The sequence below is a fragment of the Mastacembelus armatus genome, chromosome 14, assembly GCF_900324485.2.
Source record: "Mastacembelus armatus chromosome 14, fMasArm1.2, whole genome shotgun sequence".
NCBI lineage: Eukaryota > Metazoa > Chordata > Actinopteri > Synbranchiformes > Mastacembelidae > Mastacembelus > Mastacembelus armatus.
Window position 1 is genome coordinate 22,929,543 of NC_046646.1, and position 16,967 is coordinate 22,946,509.

Consider the following 16,967-nt stretch of genomic DNA (forward strand, 5'->3'; position numbering starts at 1 on the left):
AAGCTTTTCTCTTCTCTTTGTTGTCGCCCTCCTGTTGTGTCAGATCACAGACAGCTCTACCTCGACCCCCAGAGACACAATTACCTGGATTTCTTGTTCTGCCTCACCCTCTGCTCCTCCTCTACCTCTTCCTCTCATCAACCATTTCACAGACGAGTCAATTTGCTCTGGCTGTCCTGACTCACACCCACAAACATCAGCTACCGATCCTCCATGCCTAAAAATAGCACACTGTACCACTGTACCACCAACAACCCACACCTCCACAGATCCAACAAACTATTGATCCACCTGTAAATCTAACATCATCTCCTGCAAAGTGGTTTGTTGGCAAATGGTCATCACTGCTACTGTAATTCTGAAAATGCTGCACAGCAGTGGGATGCATAATTCCCCAAAGTTTTGAACTGTCTCTCAGATACTGTCCCCTTCTCTCTGAAAAAGAAAAGAAAGATTGCAAAGGAAATCATTTCTTCCAGGATCTCACCCTGTAGGTGTGAAGATTCAGGCAGAAAAGAAGACTGAAAAACAATATAAGCAGCAAGATCTTGGGCAAAGGGCAAAAGAAAACAGTTTCAGAAAAAAAACCTTTTGACACTATTAAGTAAACAGATAGTGGCAGTGATTTCTTTCTGTTGTTTACTGTCGTATTTTCATAATCTTCAGAAAAATACAGAGATGTAGAAAAGCCAGTGGGAGTTTAGACTGGATCTATTCCAAAACTCTGTTTGCTTTGCAGCTGAAGTTGAGGATTTCCGGGTGGAGACCCAGGCTTTAAGACGTTGGTGGCAGCGGGGCCCAGCAGGGCTGCCACACAGCCTCTCATCTCCCAACAGGAATCATTATCCACAGCTCTGCTGCAACCAGACACACCAGGCAGAGGACTGGACAAAGGCCATGACAGATGGCTGCCTCTCTGCTCTGCTTAACTCTCTGCTTAAATCTTGGATGCACATAGACTCAAATAAAACAAAAAGAAAAAACTGGCAATTAGACTCTAATGCAGGATGTTTATTCTGTGGGAAAACAGGGAGTCAGTGTTTATCTCAACCGCACTCAATAGCAACAACAAGCCCCTGCCGTACCTACAGCAGTGTGCCGCCAGGAACAGAGGCGAGCAGAGTATTAAACGTTTTTGCAGGATTCATGAGACTTTGTTTATCAGCATGGCCTCTTTATCTAATTCTTTATCACACAAACAGGGTAAGTATTGAACAAACAACTTGGAAAAGTCTGTGCATCCGTCAAAAGTGGCGAAACACGTCCCCAACATCCTAATTTAAAGCCAATGTGCTGGAAGAGAGGAGTACAGTGGAACCAAAACTCCAACTAGAACAGATGCGTATGACATACCATATGTTAATCTGCTGCAGGCAACTCAGCCAACATTACGCAAGAAAGATTACACCATGCCATTTAAGATAAAAATTGAATTTTAACTGGAGACGCAGTGTGATGGATGTGTGAGGGACTTCAGTGGTAATTTACAGCCGTGTTGGCGCTGCCACGATCACTGCCTCCACTGGCTCCTGTCCAAACCCATCTCAGCAAAGTGCTGTTCAAATAAGCTCCTTATTATCATGTCTGGGGGAGAGGAAGCAGGGAAACACTGTACGATGGCCATTAAGCACCGAGCAGTGATTCTGCCGGCTCAAACAGAACCTTGCTGTTCTGTCCCACCAAGACACCAAAGCTCTCCTGTCGTCCCTGGAACTGATGCAGAGGAGGAGACTGTCCTTCAGGCTTGTTTCGGGGTCAAGCTTCAATGATGGAGACAATCTGCCTCAGTATGCCAATTAATTCTGCCTGGGACATTGCTCTGCAACAACACAAGTCCCTCCACTTGTAGTGGGGTCAAAGAAGACAAATTTCAACTCCAGACTGAAAGCTGTTAAATCCACACGACGCTGTTCAGCAAGTCTTGGTCATCGATTAAATCAATGAAGCCGTGTATCAGGCTAAACAAAGGGTCTTATTTCCATATTTTGCAGCTTTTTAAATCTGCTGTAAGTTTTGGCTTTTATACCTTGGCTGGAGGAACAAAACAAAACTTTGGGCTCTGGGAAACTGTAATGGGCATTTCTGACAAGTTACAATACCACCTATCAATCAAGACAATGGATCAATACAGAAAATGATTGTCCAGCAGCTTCAGGTCCAAAGGAAATGTGATAACTCTGGGGAGGCTTTTGTACTGAAATTGCACACACTTGGCTGGTCACTCTTTCTGTCACTATATGAACCATATTTCCAGTATCCTCCATCATTCACTGAGAGTTTCTGAGACTCACAGCCAGGAAGTATTCACCTCCGCCTCCCACACGCCCTCACCCCTTCCCATGGCTTCCTCTGTGTAAGCACAAGTCAGAGCCCTGTCTCTTTATGTTGCTGCTGGGTTTGGCTGTGTTCAGCGTGGGAGGCTGGGCGCCACTGAGGGGAAAGAGGACAGATGTGGCTTATATAATGATCAGCAAATCAGTTATCTCAGCGGCCCTAATCCTGCTAACATCCCTTCATACATATATCCCTACGGCTGCTTCATCCTGCTGTGCCAAGCTTTACTGTGGCGTGTCGAGTCGGAGAGCCCAGGGCGCTCGGCTCCGTCCCGTTGCTAGTAAGCGACTCAATGGGTTCAGCAGGGAAAGCTTTTACAGCTCCACTGGAAGGCAATTATCAACATTTGTCAGTGAGGGAGCAATCAGGCTGGAGACAACAGTCCACTATAAGAGCATAATGTGAAACAAAGAGGGCAGAGGTAACGCTTTGTAAGAAAGACCCCGACTCAGAGGCTGGTTCATAACACAACAACACGCTGTACAGCCCTCAACTCGTTTCAGCTCGCTGCCTCACATCAGCGCTCGGGCACAGACACAATGACAAGATCTGGCTCATCAGCAGTAAAGAGACTCCCAACAGAAGCAGAAATGATGATTAAAAAACAAAAAGCAGCCACGTCCTTAAAAGATCCCTTCACATTTTCTCTGTCCATGACATTTCTGCTGCCACGTTCAACGGAGGGGAGGAGAAATGTGTCTTTACAAAATTAAAACAGCCGGTCTCAGCTGTTTGTGTATAACAGTGATCTTTCCTCTGTGTGACCTATGACCTGAGCTCTTTGGAAACTCTTCCCGAAACAATGGGAAAAGCAGAAATTCCAGTGGAACATCAATTTCCAGAAAAAAGGACCAAATGGAAGGTATCACTGTCATTTGTGTGTTTACAGGCATTTTACATAATAATTAAAAAACGCCACAGATTAGTCAGTTATTGGGTCGATGTACTGGTCTGTTGTGGTGAAGAAGGAGGTCCATGAGCTCTGGGTCATGACCAACAGAACAAGATCTGGGATATAAGTGTCCTGGTCACCCCTCCGCAGGGTGGCTGGACGCTCCCTTAAGAGATAGGGTGAGGAGCTCGGTCACCCGGGAGGAGCTCGGAGTAAAGCTGCTGCTCCTCCACATCGAGAGGAGACAGCTGAGGTGGATCAGGCATCAGGCACCATCTGGATGCCTCCTAGACGCCTCCCTGGGGGGCATGTCCAACTGGGAGGAGGCTCCCGGGAAGACCCAGGAGAAGCTGGGGGGACTCTGTCTCTGCCTGGGAATGCCTTGGTGTCACCCCGGAAGAGCTGGAGGAAGTGTCCAGGGAAAGACTACTGCCCCCATGACCTGGCCCCATATAAAGCAGAAGAAAATGGATGGACAGATAATCAATTATTCATCTTACAGATGATAATCCAGAGACATTGTTACGTTTGAACCACCATTTTTCAGATAAAGCTGTTCCATGCTTTTCAAAAAGGCATCCTGCTTTAAGCTACACAAATAAAATCCCGTTGACCTCCATTGTCTAAAACAATAAAGATCTTAAGAGGTTATAGAGAATTTTGTGCCATCAACTCCAAAACACTGGATTTGTCCAAGAAGTGAAGACACATTGACAGAACAGAAGCTGTTTCCCTTCTCAGCCACACAGCAGTTCAAGAAAGGAGCAGCTCACAGCAGCATTCAGAAATCATTAAGAGCTCTTCTCCGCCTTCTCAAACATCCACCCTCACACAGCGCAAAGGTCTGAAAACAACCCACTCCGACCGTGTTCCCACAGTGAAAAAACCTCATGTGAAAAGGCTCCTTTCACTCCGTTGAAGTCTAATCCGCTGATTTTGTTTCTTCGACTAATGTCGATGTTTGACCTGCTGTTACTGCCATTGGAAACTTGTTGACACCGGTGACATCTCGAGTCTCATGAAAGGTTTCATGGCTGAATTTTAATGACATCAAAGGAGTTATTTTTCCCACAGCGTGACGCGTTCGTCATGAGCCCGATTCATGTGTCAGTTACACATCGGCCTCGGCTGAAAGCAACTACAGCTAATCACATTTCCAATGAGGGTGTGTGTCACATTTCCTAGAAGGTTGACATCCACCACTTCTATGTAAATTACTTCTAAGGGCAAAAAACATTTTAATGCAGTACAAAGATACCAGAGGGGTGCTACCTGCAGCATCTGCAAACACTACAAATGACTGCAACCGAGGGAAGGTCTTCAGTTTGACATGCTACAGCTCCAGAAATAGTGGAAGTATTTTTTGGATATCTATTCCTGTGAAGTTTGCAGGATTGTGGGTGTGTTCATGGAAAGCATGTTCCCTGGTAGCCTGTAAACCTGAATCAAACGCAACTCAGCCCGTCGACAGGTAAATAGAGGGATAAAATACAGTGACACAATGACTTGAGGATTCGTTTAATTACTATCACTTGTGTTATTGGACCTGCTCTACCTGGGGATCATTGTTCCACACGGACCGTAATCACTGTCGCACAAAGTATTTCAGTATCAACAGTTGGTCCTATGGCTGAGAGCGAAACCGTCTGTGAAAGGCAGAAAACGTCCAAAGTTTGGGATCATTTCAAACTTATAAAAGACGACAACACGGCGTAATGTGTGTTTTGTGAAGTAGAACTGACGAACCACAACAGAACTTCATCAATGCTTCAACATCTGGACAGAAAGCATCCAGTTTTGAGTGAACCAGACCGGCTCATCCAGCGGAGCCGACACAAGGTAACGTCATTCCAGACTGTCGCTACATCACCAGGCTGCCAGACCCTCGTCTCACTATACAGAAACAACCATAGTTCAACTCAATACCATAGATATCAGGTATTATTGATAGTGATGATTCCCCAGATGCGCAGCCAACAGGTACCTGCACAGGAGGAGCTTTAATCAGATCAGGGGGGGACGAGGAAAGAATTAGAAGAATGAGCCCAAACAAAAATTGTAATTTTACAATCCAAGTTGTCCCTTATTTACTAATTATTTCAGTCATACCACAAGTCACATGACTACAGGGGAGTTACCAAAGGTTAACTCAGCAAAAAATACAACTGCATCCAGCAAATCAGCAGTTTCAGTGACAGCAGCGTCGATGTTAAATTACATGGGCCTTGTACTACATTGCATCAGTTCCCAACTCAGTCATTTCCTGAGCTTGGAAAAAATCCCAGTATTTACAGCTTTTTTTAATTTACTGTCTTCTCACCCACACACCTTCTCGTTCCCTGCATCGCTTTACATCCATAATCAACGCCAATGAAAATATTTTACAAGACGACGGTGAAAAAGGGAAATTTCCTTGACTGGGATCCAAGATGAGGTAAGGTGTGTGTGTGTGTGTGTGTGTGTGTGTGTTTGTGTGTGTGAAATGATCAAAGCCTCATAAATGCTAACAGTGACATCACCTGCTGTTCCTACAAGTAGCTCAGTAAGGAAAGCCACGGTCTACTGGAGCAAAAAATGCAGCAATTTCTCCTGGAGACAGCACGTCGATCTTCAAACAGCTGTTCAGAAGTGCTGCAGTCTGATTTCTGAAAAGTGCTTTGAAACAGGACTGCCTCGGTCCAGACCTTTCCTCTGGTGCTCTATAGCACATGTCTGTTAGGCCACGATGTGTCAAAATGAAATGAAGCCATCACACTTATAGGGAAGCGGGGTGGCAGCAGACTAATGGCAGGAGAAAAAGAGCTTTTGCTCAGGAAACTGGTCGGTTTGGATCATGACTGTGGGAACATGGGTAAAAAAAAAAACAAAAAAACAAAAACAACTGCTGAGAGCTGAGCCCTGCGTCTCCAGGTTTGCATTCATTCAGCGAAAAGAGGAACTCATTACTGTTTCATCACAAGAACGAAACACACGACCTGTTGCAGCTGAGTTTGAATTGTTCTGTTCAGTGTTTACAATACTTCATTAAAGCTTTTGATGCCAGTCTAGTGCTCTTTAACCCAAAATGAAAATGAATCTGTTTAGATATGTACAACCTTAAGTCCTTAAGTGGTCCAACAGACGCAGGACATCAACTAATCTGCTTGGGTTTCTGCCACGACTGCACTCTTCTGCAAGACAGGACAGGACAGGAGAGGACAGGACAGGACAGGAGAGGACAGGATAGGAGAGGACAGGAGAGGACAGGAGAGGACAGGACAGGAGAGGACAGGAGAGGACAGGACAGGAGAGGACAGGACAGGACAGGAGAGGACAGGAGAGGACAGGACAGGAGAGGACAGGACAGGACAGGACAGGACAGGACAGGAGAGGACAGGACAGGAGAGGACAGGACAGGACAGGACAGGACAGGACAGGACAGGACAGGAGAGGACAGGACAGGACAGGACAGGACAGGACAGGACAGGACAGGACAGGACAGGACAGGACAGGAGAGGCGGCCGAAAGGTCTCGCTTCTCTTAGTTGAAATATGGATTTCAACTTTAGTCACAAGGCAGCCACTTCCTCCTGTCGCTGCTGCGCCACTTTATTTATTGTCCCTATTCAAGGACACACATGGAAGCTTATTAATATGATATTAGAAATAATTGGAAAGTTGTTGATGTTCTCACTCCAACTCTTTTTATTCACACTTTTCATGCGAACAGCCGACTACAGCACTAATAATGTCACCCAGGAGAAGCTGTTCGAGCTGTGCAGGCTGAAAGTTATCCCCTCTAGACTTCAACAGTGCTGCATCTTTTTGTAACAGAAACACATATAATGACAATCACAAGCAGCAGTTCCTCCTTTTCCCATGATGCTTGGCTGATTTTTCCTGAGTATCGTTTTACTCTGAGACTTTAATCAGATTTGATAAGAAATAATAAGACTTCAATAAAAGCTAATAAAGGGCTTTATATGAGTCAGGTTATGGCATCTCTCCAGCACTGAGCCACTCTGGATGCTGGAAGCTAAAAAAAAAAAGAAAACCAGGCTTCACATTTGTACTGATACTTCTGATTCATGGCACTACTCAAAAAGAAGAAGAATCACATTAGTGAAAAGCATGTGAACACACCACAGGGTTAAATGGGTCATCTGCCGTGGACACTCAAACTGATCCTCCTTTTCCCATGATGCTTGGCTGATTTAACTGTCACGTCTGGAAAATGACTGGAGTTCGCGTTATCACCTGATCTTTACGGCTGGGCGGCCATGCAGGTGATGTAGAGAAGATACACTGCTGCCTGCGTTTTGTACGCACACACACTGCTTTTATCGCACATGCACAAAGCCAACAACACACTGCCTTTGAATGCAGCAGGCTTTAAATACACTGGTGCATTTCCCTGCATCCACCTGCAGTGACCGAGGGTCAGCTGCTGCCAAGTGCAACATAACTGGACACAACCTGAGGTGACAAGGAGCTCGTGATATATCAATATGTGATCAATAGTACAAGTTAAACAGCAACAGGACTTTGGCTGATGAAAACCAGTAACAATACCAGCATTTAACAGTTAGTGACCTTTGGTTCCTGCTTCACCGAGATTAGCAGCAGCTGATAAAGAGGCCAGGGTCAGCAAGTCTAACAAACACAGAGTGTCTGTCAGAGAAACGGGGACAAAGATCAGTTTTTCGTGAGATTGATGTGCTGAATATAGTCAACATAACACACCAGCGTGCATCAGGTTCAGCAAAGTGAAGCACAGGGTCGGCCTTAAATAGCATCCAGGGATTAGCTTAATCATTTGAACATAAAAAAGAGCAGCTCCATCACCCACATGGCTGTAATTAAAAGCCTGTATTCCACAGGCTGTTTGCTGCACCTGTCCCTCATTTGGCTCCTTGCACTGATCTGGGTCAGCAGATCCCTGACAGGCATACAGAGCAGCTACTGCACACGCTCAGTCTGTGCTGCAGCCAGCAGCAAGTCAACGTCTGCTTTGTGTGAGGAACCTGGGGAGGAAATGCTCTCCAACAAAGTCAGCCTGTGAACAAACACCGCTTTTACCCACTCGCTGGCTTTCTGTCCTGAGGTGCTTCATCCCCTCCCTTCCTCTCTCAGCTCTCAGTGATAAAGTGCAACGACTTAAGTCTGCAGCAAGTAACTCCACTTGTCTTTGCAAATGACTTTCACCCCTCAGTCTCCTCGGTCTCCCTCGTTTCCAGAGGCTTAACACATTAAAGATAAAATCTCATTTCCCAGCAGCACAGGCAGCCCACAGCTCAGACTGCATCAGGTGCTGACGTTAACAGCTTCTCTCCCGATCGCAAACTCTTGGTGCAGATTTACTGTCTCTCCAAACGATCTCACTGTGACAAAATCTCATGTTAACACAAGTTACAATGTCATTCAATGGAATAGTCATGGGATCACTACCACATTAACTTCAGTAATCAGGATTAATAACACAGTTTGGTCCACGTGGCCTGCACGAGCTCTGATCTAATGCTCAAGGCTGCAAATAACAAATCAGTTTCTCAATTAATCAATAGTTCTGTCCAGAAAATGTTAGAAATTAGAAATTAATTCTAAAAATTCCCCAGATAACAAGGTAGCATCTTCACATCTTTTTTCGTCCAACCAACAATGAAAAATATTTAGCTACCTATCAAATATGACAAAACCACTCTGACATTGGCTCATTAGGTTTAAACTGATGGACTGAAATACTTTGTTTAAAAATAAAAATGAAAATAAAAAAATCTCAATTTTATTCTTCTAAAAACAAACGGTAGATAAGAAACAAAACGGCCTTTGTCTATAAGAGCTGGGCGGGAGATGCCATCAAATGTGTCCCCATGAAACAAGGTGTGAGCAAAGGTTCTGACATAGAAGACGTCGATGGCACAGTCCACTGCAGGGTCCAGTGCAGTAGTGAGTCACTGTAGAGTTCACCAGCCGCCGAAAAAAAGGAAAAGGAACCAAAATGGAAGATCTGCCAATGAGCGAACTGTTGGAAGTTACAAGTAAGAAGAAAAGCGTAGACGGGCAGAGGGTCAACAGACAATAAAAGAAAGTAACAAACAGCAGGGCAGGATCAGAATAACCTTTGGTCCAACAGGGAGAAGCAAAGCAACAGCAGAGCTTCTCCCACTGGTTTCTACTGAGCAGTGCTTACTGTTTCATTGAGCAGGAGCAACAGGGACCACCTCAGAATCTAAACAGATTTGTTTTTGTTGTAATTCTAACACTATTGATACCTGCATTTATTGGCAGATGCATCCCAGCTGTTGTCTTTCATCAGCCCCTTTCACAATTTATTTAATTCCCTCATTTACCCTGGAAATACACAGAAAACATGCACAACTGCAGCGAGTACTGCAGGTCAAAGTTCAGGTCTGAAGGTCAACTTGGAGAACATGGTTTAAACCTGTCTGACTGTCCAGCTGACTGTCGTGGACATTGTACTGATGATACCATCTCAGGAATTACCATGGTGAGTATGTTTGTTAGCAGAACCACAAACATGGCTAAAGCTTCAAAAATCAACTTTAACAGCTTTTCGTCATCACATTGTAAGTGTTCAAGAAAATGGCCTTAAACCAAAAATATTCCTCTCATAATTATGACAAAGTGATAAAACTTCTCTGACATTAATCAATCACTCATAAATAAAAAATAAGAGGTTCCAAAAACAAAACAAAAAAAAAACAACCATACAGCAGCATGCAGAGTAATAAACTCTAATGAACTCTCAGAAGTTATTATAAACCTTGCTAAACTGCCTTAATCCTGCTCTCTCAGTCTCTCTAATTGCACTTAACCTCACAGGATCCACAGGGTTGATGCGATTTCATTAATTGCACAGAGGCTGAACATTTCCCACATGTGTTTGAAGTCATATGAGGAAATTCAGTGCAGCCTGAAACTACCCTGAATTCCAAAATGTGCCTTGACAAGCCTGAGTTTTTCTTTAAATCTTTGTGCATGTGTGGTGCAATCCATATGAGCAGTTTTGCAAGGGCAGCCTAAATCCATTCAATTTCAATTTTGTCTCTGCGCTCTTTGGATTCGTGCTTCCTGTAGGTGCAGCCTGGAGGTTTCCGAGTGCTCAGAAATCACTGCCTGCTATTGGCGTGAAACATCGTTCCCTCTCTCTCTCTCTTGAGTCAATAGAGCAAAACCACGGGCTACGCTGTTCTTCAGCTTTAATGTTTATCAGACGGCAACAGGGAGGAAACACACAGGGAGCTGCAGGTCAAACAGTTCGACACTGCCGAGCGCTGTGGAAAAGCAGGGCCCAGGCCAAACACGCTGGTACCGAGGCATCAGAATCTGAGGCGTTAGCTGACCGCACGTCTAGTTTGGCCCATTTCCTGAAATTTAGTTTTAGTGACGACAAACATGTCAACTTCTCCGTGGTCTCCTGCAGACTAAACGGCTGAAGGAGAAACCAGTCATTCGGCTAGTTCTATTATTCGTCAAGCGGCTGCATAATTAACACCGACACCATGTCAATATGTACAGAAATAGCTACAGATTTTTCACAACACTGTGTTATGTAAATATTAGCTTTTCTTATTATAATGATGTGGGCTACAAACCAAATTACTCCATGAAATGATTTCATTAGGCCCAATCATGCCTCTGCACACTTGCAGCCTAATTATGTCCAACATGTGCCCCTCAAAAGGTTTCAAACAGGTTTCAAAAGCACAGATATCACAGTCTGTGTTTTAAAGGCCTAAAGGACAGAGGGCTTCATTACTGACGTGCATTGCGACTGTGGGGCAGGTGCTCATCACAAGCCATGGAGATTAAAATCAGACTGAAGCAAGGGTGCACTTATTCAGAAAAGCACTTTGTTCTACAGTAATAATTTCCTCTGCAAGCTGTGATTCAACAAGCTGCAACCACACGAGACATTAAAAGTTGTTCTGCAAAATTCTGCAGCTCGGATTTGTCCTTGTCCTGAAATGTTCTACACAGATGTCCTTGTTCGCGTTTGAGCTCTGCTCATTAATAAGGCCAGACTGTCGCTGACTGACCTTCCACTGCCTCTAAAAGCAGTATATAAACACAACTGTGTCAGGGACTGTACTGTACGTGTGTCACAGGCGAAACACACAAGGTCCTGCGGTGATGAATGAACAGTAATCCGACCTACAGTGTGCGGCTCATAAACGTAGCCTCCAGTGTACAGAAGCCTGCACGATTCTCATCTCTTGTGTGACAGGACTGTGAATCTCTGCCAACTTTCCTTTCAGGAGCACACTTTATCTTCAGGATTTTTATCAGAGCTGATCACATCCTGAAAAAAATCCACCAGCAACACATATACATACAGAAAAACTATCAAGTCTGAGCTTTACCAGGTCAGGTCATTTTTCAAGCAGGTTATAAGAGTAATGTCAGATTCATACGACCGTAGGCTGAATATTTTCATCCTCTCTGATTGGCAGGCAGAGAATACCACCGACTTAAATGATTAATTATTGATTAATTTTCTCAGTCGGCTGATTCATGAATAATTCATGGGGGTTCCATCTTCGTGGCAAAAGCCTGAGCTGTTGCCTCGACTGGAAGACCGACAGTGAAACAGAATGAGGAAGTGCTGAGTTACAGTCACTGGAGGCAGTTTAGCCTCAGTTTGGTAAAATCTGAACTCCAGGGGTGGAAGTTTCTGACATTCTGCTGATCAATCCCATTTACAAAATCATATTTATTTAATCGTGCACGGTTTGGGTGTGGGCCAGCGGTCACTGAAGTGGGCGCCACTTTCCTTGATTTATTTCTTTTTGTTTACATTGAAATGATCACGGACACAAACAAGGTGACATATGACAACAGGAGAATAAAGCTCTATGGTAAATCGATGCCTCTACAGCTTTGTTATGTCACAGCTGAGACGGCACGACAGCTAAAGACCGACGGTTGTGCAAACCAAAGTAAAATGCGCTGCTGTCAAAGAGAAATCTTGAAACAGCTCAGTCCGAGTCCACCAGAGGTACGGCGAAAACTTATCTCAGACCTCAGACCTCATCTGCTGCAAATAAGCTCGAGAGACACACCGAGGGGAACACCCTCTTTAGCCGGCGAGGATGTGGACTGTTTCAAGTGACTGAACAACAAACTGAGAAAATGCTTTGCTGAGTTCAACATTTTCCTGCAAATCTGGCTACAAGCACAGTCTGCTGACTGCTGCCAAATCCACAGGCGGGACTCTCCCATTCATCAGGGTGGAGCTGGTTTAAAATATCTGAGGCAATATGCATTTGCACAAGTGTGCCAGGTTTTTGCCTGGACATGCATTTGTCTCGGTCACTGCAGACAGCCTGTCCAGTCCAGTCAGTCAGAAGGTCGGAGCACGTGGCCTCTTTTTATTTTCTGCTCTCGTCTCCTCTATCCTCCACTTAACCTGAGCAGCGGGAGGAAGCCGAGCCACCTCTGCTTTACAGGCGTCCTCAACGAGACACGGGAAATTTACAAATTACCTTTCTGTCACTGTCACAGTGGGGAAGCTGCGAGGCAGCTCATGTTTGCTGCAGGAGTGGAGGATGAGATTCTCATTCAGGCACATGGGTCCAGCTTCCACTGCTCGGAGCTGCTGCGTTTGAGGCTGACGCCTCAGAGAAAGACGATCTTTGTTGAGCTTTAGGACGGAAAAGTAAAGCAGGAGCTGCTCAAGTGCAAGAACAGCAGACAACAGTTGTCGAGGAACCTTTTTCATGGGGGAATCTTTTAGCTCCTACTTCAGAGTCAGTGCCTTTTAGTACAATAGGAACCACGAGTGACACATTTATATTAAGGCAATGCAGGCTCTGCCATTTTTACAGGTTCATTTTAGCAGGGCTACAGTTTTCAGTGGATCCAAAGCTTTATTGTTCCTATGTGACGTGGAAAATTCAGAGAGATCTTGACGGATCAAAGCGAAATGTAAAACTTTCCACTAGTGTTTTTGTCGAATGACGCGCAGTCGACATATTGAGCCACCTTACGTTACGTCAACGCTCCTACCGGGGGTGTGAATGCAAAGAGAAAAAAAGGCCCCTAAGGTCTGCAGTTCTCAGGTCCGATCCTCAGTGGGCTGGTTCCTGGAACTGGCTCACTGGAGCTTTTTGGTCCTTAAACACCATCAGCTTCTAAGGAAAAGAGTAGAAGTCTTACATTTCACTTCCAGGTCCCACTGACCCAGCTCTCAGGTCACTAGTGTTTTAAATGTGAGCTTTCTAGATTTGGCACAGTGGTTAAACTGCTGACTGCCATGTCTGTCGGGCTGGATGAGGCCAGTCCGTCTGTTTACAGAGCAGATTTCTGGTTTTATTCCAGCTTTATTCTGAATTTCCAGCTAAAACATCACAGCTGAACTTGGCCCTTCTCAATAATCACCCACAAACAGTCCAGTCAAGCAAGTTTGCTCTCAACAAAACACACATTAACACACATGCACATACACACATCCAACCCATGAAAGCCTCCATTCAGCAGAGTTTGCCTCATTTGAATCTGAGGAGCTACTATTGTCTGCAAAACAGTTTGCTTAGAGGAGGATGTTGCATTTTTATGTGGACCAAGAAAACAACAGCCCATTTATTCATCTTCTTGCCATCACGAATCAACTGAAACCACATAAACAACCCGCACTTTTCCTCGAGAAATAAACGGATGTAGGAACCTTATGAAGTCGTATCTTAAAAACCTTCTTCTGCCCTACAAACATGTTCTGTCTGCTGTTCACACAAACAGACTTTAAACACATTTAACAAGCTGCAACTTAAAGGAGTGATAGTGATGTTTCCTCTGTATGACCTATGACCTGAGCTCTTTGGAAACTCTTAATATGGAAAAAAAAAGCAGAAATCCCAGTGGAGCTCCAGCCTGGACACCATGATGACTAAAACCTTCAATTCAATTCACACATAAAGGGCTGAGTTGTATTAATCAATAAATCCATGAAACCTCCACAGTCCAACTCGTGAATATTTGATAAGAAATCACATTTATATCAGGGTAAAACTAATGTTTGAAGTACTTCACATGTGTAGGATTGGAGCAGGTGTTTCTTCAATTTTTCTACACAGAAATATTTGTGATATGTGATGTGTCGAATCACAGAGATATATTTTTATTAATCAGTGGATCCCAAAAGTCATTTGCAGGAATCTCAGATATGAGAAATCCTGCATTAAGTAAAAGTATCTAAGTATTAGCAGCAAATTGTACTTAAAGTATCAAAGCAAAAGTACTCATTGTGCAGTAAACTGTTTTCCTGCTGCATTACTGTATATGTTGAAGTTTACTGCATTAGACCAGGTTGAAGTAGTACTTTTTGAAGTACTGCAGCAGTGCAGTAAAAAGTACAATATGTAGTGGAGTAGAAGTACAAAGCTACAAATGTGTACTTCAGTGCAGTATGTGAGTAAATGTACTTATTGTTCATATCGTTGTTTTGATCTGATCAGGTTTGTGTTGCAGCTCACTCAGCATCTGAGAACCTGAAGGCAGCTCCCACTTTAATTAATCACAATCAACTCACTGACAATGAAAACAAACTGTTTCCGGTCGTCTAAGCTTCACAGCAGCGGACTCTGCTTCCACCTGGCACATGTCTGAACATTAAACGATACGTGAAGGAGCGTCAGCGGCATCAGGTCTGTCAGCACCGCCTGCGTCGCTTTCTCACAACTTCCTGGACTCTCGTGTTGTTTGAACTTCGCTGCGACGCACAGATCCGGGTCAGCTACGTGGCTCCCTGATCACCCTGCCGGCCGCAGCTCCTGACCTGCCCACGGCCCAGCACGCACACGCACATGCACACGTACACGCACATGTACACACACACACTATGGGAATGTGAAGGTTAGTGTATTTAGGAAGGGAGGGGGGGCGTTTGAGAGACACTGGGAACTGCGCAGCGCTTCCCCGATCCCTGCGTCCTCAGCGCACGAATCCACCAAACTCACATTTTTAAGACGAGCGAGAACCAGCGCAGAGCCGTGAACACCTCACACCGCTTCCCCCAAAACCAAGCCGAGCTTCCCTTACCTGTACCGGGGGGATGCCGCCCGGACCGTCCGCCGCGTCGGGCGAGTTGTCGAGCACTCGGTCCCGGTACAAAGACCACAGCCCCACGTTGGGGAAGAACAGGATCGCGGCCACGAGCAGCCCGGCGACCTGCAGCAGCCTCTTCTCTTTCCGCCTCATGTCTCCGGGAGGAACCGAGTGAAGCAGCGACGGTGGAAACTAGCGAGTCCCGAAGCTGCGCTTTGCCAAGCGGAGACAACTTTCACTCTGACTGGGCGACGGACACCGGCGCTGCCTGTGACGCTGCGCGGCTGCGCGGTCCGCCGCCAGGGGGACCACCTCGGAAATAAGGTGCACGTATCTGTAGTGCATCTGTGGTAAATTCGCCCCGGAAATATGGAAAATAAATGTAAAGGACACGTGAAAAAGCTGTTTAATCATAAGAATATTTCCATCACTAACCACACCATCCATCCATCCATCATCTATACCCCCTTAGTCCTAACCAGGGTCCCAGGGATCTGCTGGAGCCTATCCCAGCTCTCTCTGGGTGAAAGGCAGGGGTCCACCCTGGACAGGTCCCCAGTCCATCACAGGGCCACATAGAGACAAACAACCTCACACACCAATCAACCTGACATACATGTTTTTGGACTGTGGGAGGAAACCAGAGTACCTGGAGAAAACCCACACAAGCACAGGGAGAACATGCAAACTCCACACAGAAAGGCCCCTGATGGGTTTCAAACCAGGAACCTTCTTGATGTGAGGCAACAGTGCTAACCACTAATCCAGTGTGCTGCCTCCAAATGTACTTGAAGTATCCAAAGTAAAAGTACTCATTGTGCCGAATGGCCCATTTCACATGAATGTATCTGATATTACTGGATTCTAATTATTGATGAATTATTGTGTTGATCATAATTTATAGTACTTTATATACTTGCTGGGATCAATAAAGTTTGATGATCAATCTGTATTTTGTTTGATCCATCTGATCCTGAAAAGGAACTAAAGTTATCAGATAAATGTAGAGCAGGACACAGTCCAAGGTTTGGCTCTGACATGTAGTGAAGACCAATAGAGATGATCATAAAAACATCAGGTGGGACGGACTTTTCTGTCACTGCTAAACTTCCTTCGACACTGAATCTGTTCAACAAAACAAAACAATCCAAGTTTCTATTCATTTTCTGAAAAAAGCAAACACTTAACGACACTGTGTTTAATGAGTGAGGATAGGAACTGCATAGGCCTCATACATATATATGAGGCTTGACACCCACAACGCACTGACACAGTGAGGAAGCCTGTGGGTGCGTCACAGGGTTTATGAACCTGATCAAACTGGTTGTCTGTGACGTGATTTGCAAACTATTTAGACACGTCACGTTTTCTCAAAAGCATGTTTGTGGTAAATGTTAGCCGCCCAGTTGGAATGTGGTGCTTTATGTTTCCTCTCCTCTCTTTATTCTTCAACGGCTGATGATGCACGGTGGCATAGATCCTGGCTGTTTTGTGTTTGCCACTCAACAGGGACTAACCGGTGACTTCTGCAGTCAGTGGTGTCACTTCCAGCTGCACCAGACACTGTTAAAACAGTACTGAAGATTCCCTCTGAATGAATGAGTTGAACGTTTCAGTAAACACATTGTTTACATCAGTAAACAAAAGCCCATAGTTTTTGCTCTATTTAGTGAAAACGAACACACATGACATCTCAGTGG

General features: G+C 44.9%; 1 protein-coding gene across 2 annotated transcripts in view; it reads right to left on the minus strand.

The window, feature by feature from the left end:
* Positions 1-15,544, minus strand: part of LOC113142778 (polypeptide N-acetylgalactosaminyltransferase 10-like) — a 63,472-nt gene extending 47,928 nt beyond the window's left edge. The window contains exon 1 of one of the 2 annotated variants that reach the window (XM_026328021.1): positions 15,262-15,420. In XM_026328021.1, coding sequence (XP_026183806.1) covers positions 15,262-15,420 — 159 coding nt within the window. Of the gene's footprint in view, positions 1-15,261 lie in introns of both variants that reach the window. The other variant, XM_026328022.2, reaches the window with a different exon arrangement.
* Between the last annotated feature and the right edge of the window lie 1,423 nt (positions 15,545-16,967).